Here is a 13,107-nt window from a genome sequence, read left to right as displayed (position 1 = left end):
AGATTATTATTTTCAATGGAATATCAAGCAATAAAATAAGATTTTCATCTTATTTTGCCAGACTCATTAATTAATAAGTAAACCACACTGTAAAAGCTGTTTATGGAGATCACTTCTGCAACAAGATGTATGCATTTGATGAAATTTATAGTACCGTTACTGCACAACAATGAATACACTGTTAGAAATCTATGGTTTCAGTTTTTAAAAATCTGTACTAAAATAATGGCTGATTTTCTCTCACAGACATTGTGTATCAAGTGCACTTACAATTCTTAACCTCCCTTTGGCTTGTTTAAAAGAGGGAAGAGAGTGCTTTTTGTTACCTACTATTGTTAACTGTATTTGGCCAAAATTACTATTTAATTCCAATTCTATAGAATACACGGTAAACCTTCTGACACCTATATGGAAAAAAATATCTGTGCATAAGGCTTTATATTGTGAATGTTTTCTGATAACTAGCCTTTTTGTCATTAGCAATTCTCTGTGATGGTCCATTTGTTCATGCAAAGATATCCCCTTTCCTATTCAACTCTTCCCAATTTGTCCATTATTTCTCCATTCCAGTTCAAAGAAAGAAATTACCAAAGAAAGAAGGTGGTAAGAAATAGTACATGGTCATTTTTTTCTTAAGCCTTCAAATCATGATTGACAATTTACTAATTAATTTCAGTATTTCGCTTTCATTGCACCCTTGGAACAAGTTTGCTCTTTTGAAATCTTATCTTGATTTCCTGTTTAATGACAGAACATTTCAAATCACCCATGCTTCCTTAGATCTGACCTACTGGCCAGCACAATCTGTCAGGATTGAAGTAAGCTCAGACCTTACCAAGGAGCCAAACCACTTGTTCTGTGGTTCTGTGGGTCTGCTCTGATGCAGATTTTTCCAGTGATATTTTGCTCAGCTGTTCAAACTGTGGTGACGTGATCAACCATTCCTGAATTATCTCGTATCTCCACACATTCAATTTCCTCTTTCCTTTCCGTACGTTTCTTTTTCTTGTGTCTTTTCTTGGATGGAGGAAAAAATGTTAGAAAGACAGGTAATATAACAAAACAATGTAGCAGTGTACAGGTGACTGCGAGAAGTAAGCACTTAAACAGTGTGAAGGTCAAATTTGAAGGCACAAAAACCAGAGGCATTAACCCTAAAAGAAAACAAATATTACTCTGCAAGATGGCTGCTCCATTCCATTCTAAAGAGTTTTTGATACATTCAGTTCTGGTGCGCTCTTTTTCTAATACAAATGTAAAAAGCAGAGGTGCACAGTGGTCTATGGCATAGTTCAAAGAGTAGATAAGGCACAAGATTGAGATGCTGTCCATATCTACTTTCCATAGTGTCATCAGTCCAACCACACCAAGCTCCATTGATGTTACGCTAAGTATAACCCAGACATTACCCAATGCATTGATAACCAAAAAAACAGTCAGCACTAGAATGATCAAGACGCAAACACTGGAGTTCAGGATTGGCGAAGTGATAGAGGAGCTATATCGATCCATGAATACAAAGGTTGGATTGAACACTATATACTTTATCCTAGAAATGAGGGAGTGTTTCCGTAATGTTTCCAGTAAGTCAATCATTTCTTCATTCATATTCTCTGCAGTTCTAGCCACCATGTAGACACGGGAGGCAATGATGTCTACTTCCTCTGATGTCTTTGAAAAAATGATATCATCCATGTAGTTTTGAAATTCTGGTTGCTTTAGAAATGAGTTAGCTAGAATATTGATGAAATCACTTTTGGTCAGTACTGTAACATTCAATTTTTTCAAATACTGTAAGTAATGCTCAATCCATGATATTCTGATGAAACCCCTGCTGATTACTTGCAAGTCTTCTTGTATTGTGAGATTCCAGTATTCTATTGGCTCATAAATATAAAAACCTATGACTGGGCTGTAGTTGCTGAAGTATTTTTGCTGGGTTATTGTAAAGGAAACACTTTGTGAGTCACTTGCAAGCAAATTAATGAGATTTGATCCATTACTAATTTGTAAACATCCCATAAAGGAAAATGAGACATAAATCAGGTACAGCAACACAACAAAAGGCTTGACGTATGTATTAATGATCCATTCAGTGTAGTGCTCCCTCAAAAAACGCTGAATGAAATGTTTTTGATATGGATCACATTCATGAGAACCAGACTGTTGAAATCCATCATTCATCATAGTTTTAAACCAGACAGGCCTGGAAGCTAGGTATTCAGGTGAAGGAATACGACAGCAAAATATACTGTGATAGCGATTCTGTTCCAGTTGCCCAGCAAAGACCAAGCATGAACCATAAAAGGAAACAACATAGAAGTAGTTCACTAGAACAGTGACACACATGTTTTGACAAAAGATTTTAACGGATTCAACATTTGTGAATGGGCTTGCACCCATACCGAAGGTAATGATATAGAGAGAGCTCGTCATTGTGTAGGACACCATCACATCAGAATATGCAGCTGCTATTCTTTCCTTAAATGGCTGATCTTCTTTTGTTCTCCGCCATCCAGCTAGTAGCTCAAATACTCCTTTAGTTCCATGGCCTTACAGAAAGTAGAATAACAAAAGTGTTATCATGTGACAATTCAGTGTGTACAAGCATTCCAAGGGGCATCATAAACATTAGTGTCACCTGCTTAACAATGTTTCCTGTCAGTATGTGCCTTATCAAGGCTTGGTCAGGAAGAACTAAATGACACAACAAAATCTAATTCTTCCATATCATTTTAGTTTAGCAAAAGTGAATTGCTTATTTTGTAGTAAAATGTAGAAAAATATGGTGTGAAACAGATTTGTTTTCATGTGACACAATGAAATGTGCAAATTCCTCTTCAGCTGAACAGGGATGAAACTTAAATAAAGTTGTCTCACCCTGGGTTTTTGTGAAGGAAAGCTGCTCATACACAAGGTAACACATAATAGTACATCACATCTTTATCTCTACAACATTATAGAGAAGATTTTTAGGAACTTGAGCTTCTAATACAGACTACACATGTCAGGTGTGAATTGTGAGAACTTAAAGGGAGGAGATCTACTGGCTGGATGCCCTGTGAGGCCCATTGATATGCCTGCCAAAACTCCTGATTTGCAATCCCAGTATGCAGGGGTGCAGATTCATAAAACTTATGTTTATGTTACAAACTCTCTCTGTTTATAATACATTAATAATGGTGAGAGGGGACAGAATCCCCAATATACTGTACCTCTAGATAATGCTGTCAATTTAACTTTATGAAACAATAGGGTACCAATTATCAGTGGCAATCCAAATTATACCTCAAATGAATCCTCAAGCTCAGCAGAGGAAGTGGAAGGACAGGTCGTAAATGTCAGTAGATGCCTGTTTATATCAGATAGGAAAGCAACTGATACCAGTTTTTGAAATCCAAAGAATCCCCCCGCTGAGCAAATTTCCTCTTATTCCCCACTGATTCCCCAATTTTGGCTTCCTGTCCCTGCCACTGAGCATGTTTTAGGCCTCTGCTCCCCGCCCTCCCTCCCCAGAAAGTTTACTCTCTGCTAAGCAAATTTCTGACAACCAACTCACCCCATTGAGTAACTTCCTGCCTCCTGCTGAGCAAGTTAGAGGCCGCTGAAGAAATGGCCACAAAACATTTTAAAAGATATATTCCTACTGCTTTAATCATTCCTTCCTTTTCGCACCTCCCCCTTTTCCACACTTTTCTTTCTCACCTCCCTGTCCTCTCCCAATGTTTTCCTTTTTCCATTTCCTATCTCCTGCCTTCTCCTCTTTCTCATCCACCTCGCCCCTACCATTGGTTCCCCCTCCCCAGATTATTTGAGGTTGAGGCAGAAAGACTGGGAGTAGACCCAACAATGTTTAAGATATAAGAGTTTAAGATAGAAGAGGCAAAAAGACCAAGAGCAAGGCTCAATTTTATCGTAAAATACAGAGTTGGGCCAATGGTGTGGTGGGGGTGTGGGACAGTTGGAAGGGAACAGAGCAAAGCATCAAACATCAATGGGAAAGGTTGGGTTGGGAGATGCAGAAAAGGAGTTTTTAAAATGTGAAATTAAAAAAAATTCACACAACAGCAGATATAGCTGCACATATTCTGGGATCTGCAGGTTCCATAATGTTATTACAGAGGGATATTACAGATGAATCTTAAAATTAGCCTAGATATTTCGATTGAATGTCTCTTACTGGCATGACAGGAAAGCTATAACTTACCAGTGTAACAACTAAATGTGAACAAATGGAAATTCCCGTTAGAAATGTTTCATAGCATTTTTCGAGAGTGTGCAATTCTATTAGTAAGAATTCTAATGCATTATAGAGATATAAGGGTCTAATTAAGGCACTTTTAAAGATATTGCTCATGTACTTTTCCCTACTGACAATCCAAAGCTTGTCACATGGCATAATTTTAATAAGTGCTTCGCCAAGTGTTTAATAAACTGTTTGTACAGCAATACTATTAGGCAAAACTTGTATGACATGACTAATTACTCCTCCAGCAAAACCCTTACTAAAACAATGACAATTGCTGTGTCCCAAGAGCTAAAAATTACGGTATGTATAGTGTTGTGGCCTAAACGTTCAACAATGGTTTTGGTGTTGTCAGGCAAACCCCCACCTGCCAAGAATGAGGAAAATTAATTTAGCCACATGAACATTGATTTTAAACTGCTGATGGTGAAGAAAGAACTTGCTTTAAAAAACAATTGGAAACTTTGGCTGGAGAGAGACACTAGAATATCCACAGATGGTACTTCAAAGAACACAGGAGCTATTCCCTGCTCCCATTTAATCCACAATGGACTTTTGATTGCCAGACGTTGAAGGTGGAAAGGCTAGCATTCCAGGTTAACTGCTAAGATGGCCGAACACACAAACAGATGAGGGCGGACAGGTTTGATCACATGGCTGGCTGACTGTTGGAGTTGTTTGAATTTTGAACTTGCCACAGAGTGTTTGAAATCAGAAGGCTGTTTGCTCCTGGACTGAGAACATCCCTCTTCTGTCTGCTCTCATCTAGCCCTCACCAGCTTTGGAAACCATTGAAAACATATGAACATCAAGAGAGAAAAGTCTCCTACAGTGAACAAGGTTTAAGAAGAATACTGAGCACCAAAAAAAGTAAGAGCTGTCTACAATCAAACACTCGACAGTGAGCTGGACCACAGAAACAGTAACAAGAAACCCCCTTTAGAGACTGCCTCAAACCTCTCCATTTTATTTTTCTTCTGTTCTTTTCTGTCCCTATTTGCATGTGTGTATCGCGTATGCATGCTAGCGTGGGTGCTTTGTATATCCGTAGGCATTAACCATATTAGAGTTTAAGGTTTAATAAATTCCACTTTTCTTTTTTAAACCTAACAAGGCCTGTTTGTGTTCATTTCTTTGCCTTATAATTGGAAAGCTGTGAACAAGGATTCACAAAGAGGGAGCTCAAAACACAGTGTGTTTAAAATTAAACCCTGTTACAATAAGACCAGGTGAAGACAGTAAAAGACTCCTAGACGCCTTTCTCACCTGGTCATAACAGTGTAATTTCATCATTTTGTGGCAGCAAAATGGGATGGATGACAGCTTACATGGGTTGTCTGCCTCATAATCAATCCACCTGAATGCTCATTTTGGTCTTTCCAGCGATGTGCCTGCCAGGTTCTGAGTGAGCTCATTTAATTATCTTGCTGGTTGTCCCAAGGTTCAGGGTACGATCGATGGTGCTGACATTGTTTTCTGAGCTCATACAGAAATCCCCTCAACTTTTTCAAAAGATAGTGTGGAACACAGAGTGATCCGGGAACAGAATGTTTCATAAACCAAGTGCTAAGTCGTGAATTTGGTACAAGTGGGAATTCAGTGTAGAGGGGGAAGGAGGTGCTGCATTTTATTTTTTTTGGTTTACCTCCAGTAGCTGGTGAGTGTTCTTCGTTTGTCTTCAAGCTAGGAGACTTTAACTTGCTATTACTTTACTTTAATAAATTAGTAACTAGTTAACTAATAAAAAACATTTATAAGGTTAGACAGACATGGTAGGGCAGCTGGTGTGGGAGTTTGTGGAATGTATTGCTGTCCCAGACAAACATATTTGAGGTAAGTGGCTGCAGCTGAAGTCTGAGTTGTTAGACATTGTGGGGCATCACGGAGGGGAAAGGTTACCTGGACACTTTGTTCCAGGAGGCAGTCACACCCCTTCGGTTAAGAAGAACTTGAGAGTTAGCCAATGGTTAGGAACAGGAGGGTATGAACTGTGAGTCAGGCAGGTATGGGAATCCAGGACGTAGAGATGGAGGAGCCTTGGCCCTTGACTTTGGCCAACAGGTACTAAGTACTTTCCACCTGTGGGGATGAGAACAACGACTGCAGGTGGATGAGTAAACTGACCTTAGCACCATGGTGCAGGGTGCCATTCAAATGGGGGGAGTGAAAAGGAATGTGGTGGTGATAGGGGACAATATAGTGAGGGATATAGATACTGTTCTCTGTAGCTATGACCAGGAGTTCCGAATGTTGTGTTGCCTGCCCAGTGCCAGGGTTAAGGACATCTCCTCATGGCTGGAGACAAATTTGGAACGGGAGGGGGAGGATTGAATTGTCGTGGTCCACATAGGAAATAACAATATAGGCAGAACTAGGAATGATGTTCTGCTGAGAGAGTTTGAGGAGTTAGGGTCCAAACTAAAATATAGAACCTCAAATACGGTAATCTCTGGATTGTTACCTGAGCCATGTGCCAATTGGCATAGGATCAAGCAGATTAGAGAATTAAACGCGTGGCTCAAGGAGTGATGTGGGATGAAAAGGTTTCGATTCAAGGGACACTGGCACCAGCACTTTGGAAAGAGGGACCTATTCCGTTGGGATGGGCTCAGTGTCCTGGCAAATCATATAACTAAGGCTGTGGATAGGGCTTGAAACTAAAAAAGGGAAGGGAGCAGTCATGTGAATGGAGATTTAGAAATCTAAAGAGAAAAGTCGAGGCAATAGAACAGTGTAGCGATCTGCATAAAGAAAAGCAGAGTGGGACAGGAAGGGTAAAATGTATCAACGAGTAAGGTCTATGTAAAGAATAGTAGTAACAAAATAAAATTAAACGCATTTGAATGTTCGAAGCATTTGCAATAAAGTGGATGAACTAGTGGTACAAATAGAGATAAATGGTTTAGATCCAAGCACCAATACAGAGACTGGGTTGCAAGGTGACCAAGGTTGGGAAATAAATATTCCAGGATGCACAACATTTCAATAACACAGAATGGAAAAGGAAAAGGAGTAGCCCTGATAGTAAAGGATGACATCAGGACATTAGTGAGAAAAGATCTTGGCTCAAAAGATCAGGAAGGAGAATCAGTATAGGTGGAGATTAGGAAGAGCAAGGGTCAGAAAATGTTGGTGGGAGTAGTTTATAGGCCCCCAACCGTTGGACAGAGAATTAAGCAAGATATGACTGGAACTTGTAACAAAGGCGATATAATAATTGTGGGGGACTTTAATCTTCATATAGGCTGGACCAATCAAATTGGCAAAGGCAGTCTGAAACATGAGTTTGCAGAATGCTTTCTTGACAGTTTCCAGGAAGAATATGTTGTGGAACCAACTAGAGATAGGGCTATTTTAGATCTAGTATTGTGCAGTGGGGCAGGGATAATTAGTAATCTCATAGTAAAAGATCCACTGGGAAAAAGTGATCATAATGCAATTGAATTTCATATTATGTTTAAAAGCGACATACTTCAGTCCCAAACAAGAATCTTAAACTTAAACAAAGCCAATCACATAGATATGAGGGGACAGTTGGCTAAGGTTGCTTAGGTAAATAGACTAAGAAGTATGGCAGTAAATAAGCAGTAGGAAACATTTTAAAGAAAATTCAAAATGTTCACCAAAAAAACATTCCATTAAAAAACAAAAAATCAACAAGAAAGATCCATCTGAGGCTTACTAGGGATGTTAAGGACAGTATTAAATTAAAAGAAGAGGCTTATAATGCTGCAAAGAATAGAAGTAAACTTGAGGATTGGGAGTGTTTTAGAAACCAGTAAAGAGCCACTAAAATGTTGATAAAACACAAAAAAAAATATGCAAGTAAACTAGCCAGGAATATGAAAACAGTTTGTAAGAGCTTCTATAAAAAGGAGAGTATGTAAAATAAATGTTGGTCCTTAGAAGCAGAGACAGGAGAAATTATCATGGGGAATGAGGAAATATTTTATGTTCATCTTCATAGTAGAAGACATAAATTATATACCAGAAATAGAGGGCAACCAAGAGGCTAATAAGAGTGAGGAACTTAAGGTTATTAATATCAGCAGAGAAAAAGTATTGGAGAAACTTAAGGGACTAAAGGCTGACAATTCCCCAGGACCTGATAGTCTACATCCTCGGATTCTAAAAGAGATAGTTGCAGAGATAGTGGATGCACTGTTTATGATTTTCCAAAATTCCATAGATTCTAGACCTGTCCCAATGGATTGGAAGTTAGCAAATGTAACACCACTATTCAAGAAAGGAAGGAGAGAGAAAACCAGGAACTACAGGCCAATTAACCTGACATCAGTCATCGGGAAGTGCTGGAATCTATTATTAAGGAAGCTTTAACAATGCACTTAGAAAATAATAGTATGATCAGAAAAATTCAACATGATTTTGCGAAAAGGGAATCCTATTTGACAAATTTATTTGAGTTTTTTTGAAGATGCAACTAGCAGGGTAGATAAAGTAGAACCAGCAGATGTAGTATACATAGATTTGCGAAAGGCATTCGATAAACTCGATATTAGAGGTCTAATATGCTCATCGAGTTGGGGGTAATATATTAGCAACCTAGAGGATTGGTTATTGGGTAGGAAGACGAGTAGGGTTAAACAGGACGCTTTCAAGTTGGCAGGCTGTAACTAGTGGAGTACCACAAGGATCAGTGCTGGGGCCTCAGCTATTTACAATCTATATTAAAGACTTAGACAAAGAGACTAAGAGTAACATATCTAAGTTTTCTGACAATCCAAAGCCAGGTAGAATGCAAGCTGTGAGGAGGACACAAGGAGGCTGCAAAGGGATATTAATAGGTTAAGTGAGTGAACAACAAGGTGGTAGATGGAGCAAAATGTGGAGAAGTGTGAGGTTGTTCATTTTGGTCATAGGAATAGAAAAGCAGAATTTGTTTTAATAGTGTGAAACATCTAAATGTTGATGTTCAGAGTGACTTGGGTGTGCTTGTACAAGGAACACAGCAAGTTAGCATGCAGGTACAGCAAGCAATTAGGAAGGCAAATGGCATGTTAGCCTTTATTGCAAGGGGATTTGGAGTACAAGAATAAGGACGTTTGTTACAATTGTACAGGGCTTTGGTGAGACCACATCTCAAATACTGTGCGTAGTTTTGGTTTCCATGCCTAAGGAAGGATGGTCCAGTGAAGGTTCACTAGATTGGTTCCTGGGATGAGAGGTTTATCTTTGGAGTTTAGAAGAATGAGAGGTGATCTCATTGAAACATACAAGATTCTGAAGGGCCATGGTTTCCCTGGGTGAGTAATCTTGAACATGGGGACACAGACTCAGGATAAGGGGCCAATCATTTAGGACTGAGATGAGGAGAAATTTCTTCACTCAGAGGGTTGTAAATCTTTGGAATTCTGTACCCCAGAGGGTTGTGGGTGCTCCAACGTTGAATATATTTAAGGATGAGATAGACAGATATTTGGTCTTTCAGGGAATCAAGGGAAATAGGGAGCAGGCGGGAAAGTGGAGTTAAGGCAGAAGATCAGCCATGATCGTATTGCATGGTGGAGCAGGCTCAGGGGGCCATATAATCTACTCCTACTCCTAATTCTTATATTCGTATTTACTTTCAATGGATAGGCTTTCCACTCCCTGAATGTACAGATTATCTGTGACAATGTGTGGGGCATCTCCCATCAGTAACAGATACACTGGGAGTTGTCATAATATATTCACTGATTTCTTTGGGGAAGAAAATTATGTCAATGGATGGCTTGTGGGTGACATAGCGGTGATAAGTTCTGACAAAGGGTCACTGACCTGAAACACTAAATCTATTTCACTCTCCACAGATGCTGCCAGACCTGTTGAGTATTTCCAGCAATCTCTGCTTTTATTTCACAGTTCCTTTCTTACCTACTGCTTCCCCAGCCTGCTGCTGCAATTGTCAGTCAAAACTGGCTTTTTAAAGCTCCATTCTAATATCCATGTATCACAGTGCATAACTGTGTTTTACATGAGTTTCTTTGCGAATTTCTATTCTAATAGATAGGCAAATGAAAGAACCCAGGAAATTCTTATGCAATTCCTTTCTAGACCATCAGTGACTATAACTCATTTTTCATTGATGCAACTTATCATTCGGTGTTTGTGGGTCATGTTGTATTTAGAGCAATGCTTTCTATCATTCTGAAACCCAGTGCTGATAGTTACTTGATTTATTTTTCTTTATATTCTAATAATTCGGCAGAATAGGATTTATGGTGGCAAACTTGGATAGCCCCTGAAGTCTGGCAATGCATCCAAAGTATTACAGGCAATGTTGTGTGTTGTTGTTGTAGTGGTAGCTACTAGGGCATAGCTAGAGAACTATTGACAAAGTCTCAGAGTCTGGATAAGGTCAACTAAGAACTCTTTTATTTACACATTTCTATCTACACTCTCCACTTGCCTCTCTAGCTAGCATCCTTTCAGGTCCTTATACTACAGGCAGCATGAAACTTCGTGCTGCCTGCTAATTATAATGATTGTCACAAGTAGTCCAGTGCTGAATGCGCAGTTGAGTGGCTGTATGCCTCAGCAGGGCGACCCAGTTTGTGTGAGGCTAGCACCACTTAAGTAGAACCTGCACTAATTAAAGTCAGCAAACACCTCTTAAAGATAAGGTGCACTCTGGCTGCAGCAGGGGCTGGAATTGGTGAAAGAGAAGTTAAAGACTAGGAATAACCTTGAGAAATGGCACAGCAGGCCAGCGCATTCCCAATTCCAGTGTAGTGCTGGAGCCTTGGTGCAGGGGGAGAAAGATACTCTTCCCTCAGGGGGTCAAGAGGCCCTCTAGGCAGATACTACCGCACCCTCGCAGACTTAGCACTGCTGCAAGTGGCACACTCTCATTTCACAACGTGCACACACAGCCAGCTATTCAGCTGTGGCAGGCATATCACCCAAACACTACACCACCTTCAGTTCCCTCTCTCTTGCAGGAAAAGATGGCCAATAATCGGAGGCAGCAGGAGCTAACCAGCAGGGACAGGCACGGCTGCATGTTTTCATCCTGATGGAGAAGATGATACTGGAAATCATTGCTGTGGACATGATTGAGGCCGTAGCCAGTTGTGGAGCTGAAAATATTGAGAATGATGATATATTCCTACCTAATCCACCTTCTCACATCCCACTCCTCATCCTCAATCCCTTGTGATTTACAAGCTGCAGATTGTGCAAGCATGCACCTCTTGCTTTTCCCACATTCCCTCACTCCAAACATACCCTTCTCCCTTTATGTTTTCAGGTATCCAAGAACTGCCATTTGACAAGGCAGTGGTGCAGGAGGATGAAGTCCTTGTGGAACAAGGGACTGATGAAGAAGAAACTCCATCACTCAATGTCACGCTCACAGCCACCAACTCAGATACTGGCACTGCACGATCTTTAGAGGGTTGTTTGGAGATGTGATCGGCACATGGTGGGCTGGGTTTTCCCGAGGGTTTCAGGACCTCGACGTCAGGACCAAGTGGGGGTCCCAAGCCACACTTGCTGACAGCGATTCCAGGGTTGCAATCTTCTGAAAGGAAGCCTTCTAATTGGCTGCCTCCGCCTCCGTGGGTGGCCCCCTGAGACCGGAGGTTCAATCAGAGGGTTGGGAGCTCTGCAGCCTCAACAGCCCCACCGGAAGAGGTGGGCGCTGCTGAGGCAAGTCAGGGACTACGAGGGTGCCTCAACATGGAGGTGCCCTTGCTGGCCAACACAGAAGGGCTGCACTGAAGACTCCCAAAGTTAGTAGGGAAATCAGGATGAAGGGGTAATCCCTCTGCAGGATTGGACATGGCCATGATTGTGGCCTTTTATCAATGTGGCTCTGTCTTTGCGGCATGGAGCATCCAGCTTCCAGGGCCCCCTGGCCTGCTGCAGGGAGGCTGACCCCAATGAGCTGGTGTGGTCTCTACACTCAGCGGGAGGCCGCTCTGCTCCTGGGACAATTCGAGCGACGATGCAAAATCGTTCCTAATTGGGGCCTTATCCACATTGGCTGCCCACCTCCATGGAGTGGGCAGCTGATCCTGTTACCAGCCCGCCCGTGGGAAAAGTTCCTCAGCAGCGAGAATACAATGGGGAGCCATCCCTACGCAGCTCCCTAATATTTTCCCAGCTGCCCATCACCCACCCCCCCGCCGCCCCGCCCCCACCTGCCAAGCTCGTCTCCATGGGGCTGGGAGACAGGATAGCCTGGGTGTCAGCTCCCCCGAGGTTGAGGTTACGCACAAGCTCTGCTGCAGAGAACCCAGATGAAGACTTTGATAGGTCAGGGTATAGAAAAAGGCTGATGGGCATGCACACAGAAATGCTTGGTGGATTGATAGGCCTCAGAAGACCTGCAGTCACTGTCAAAGGAGAATAGAGGAGTCGGCCTTCAACATGGCGCAGGGCTTTGTGCAGAGCTTGAAGCCCATCCTTTCCAGAGTGGAAGTGGAGGCCAACTCCAGAAGAACATTTGTGTATCCGACCATGATGCAGCGCCTGACGGTGGATGTATCAACTTCCATTGCAGCACAAGCAGAAGCCACCCAACGTCCTGGTGCCACAGTGGAAGTCATGGAATCTTAGCTTGTTGTCATGTAAACTCGTAGAATTGCTGAGGTGCCAGCCCGGGGGAGTGACAATTGCTCTGTGGAGCATGAACCTGCTGTCTTGTCTCAGGATGACATCAATCATCCTCCCACCACTGCCACTCCATCAGTGCCCATGCTGCTGCCTCTCAGCCAGACAGCCCAGACTACTGCCACCCATGCAGGTGGTGCAGTCTCAAGCCGGGCCCTTAAGGCCCAGATTTGCTTAAAGTCATTCTGAAAGGCCATCTGCAGTCTCCTGCACCTAAAGTCAGCTGCCTTCCGCCAGCCATGCAT

General features: G+C 41.8%; 1 protein-coding gene across 1 annotated transcript in view; it reads right to left on the bottom strand.

Moving 5' to 3' along the window:
• Positions 1-915: 915 nt before the first annotated feature.
• Positions 916-13,107, bottom strand: part of ptchd4 (patched domain containing 4) — a 105,329-nt gene continuing 93,137 nt past the window's right edge. The window contains exon 3 of the mRNA XM_068018016.1: positions 916-2,552. Within this exon, the coding sequence (XP_067874117.1) occupies positions 916-2,552 (1,637 nt within the window). The remainder of the gene's footprint in view (positions 2,553-13,107) is intronic.

The sequence above is a fragment of the Heterodontus francisci genome, chromosome 3 (assembly GCF_036365525.1).
Source record: "Heterodontus francisci isolate sHetFra1 chromosome 3, sHetFra1.hap1, whole genome shotgun sequence".
NCBI classification, from domain to species: domain Eukaryota; kingdom Metazoa; phylum Chordata; class Chondrichthyes; order Heterodontiformes; family Heterodontidae; genus Heterodontus; species Heterodontus francisci.
The sequence above is the reverse complement of the archived record's forward strand: the minus strand, read 5'-3'. Positions and strand labels throughout refer to the sequence as shown.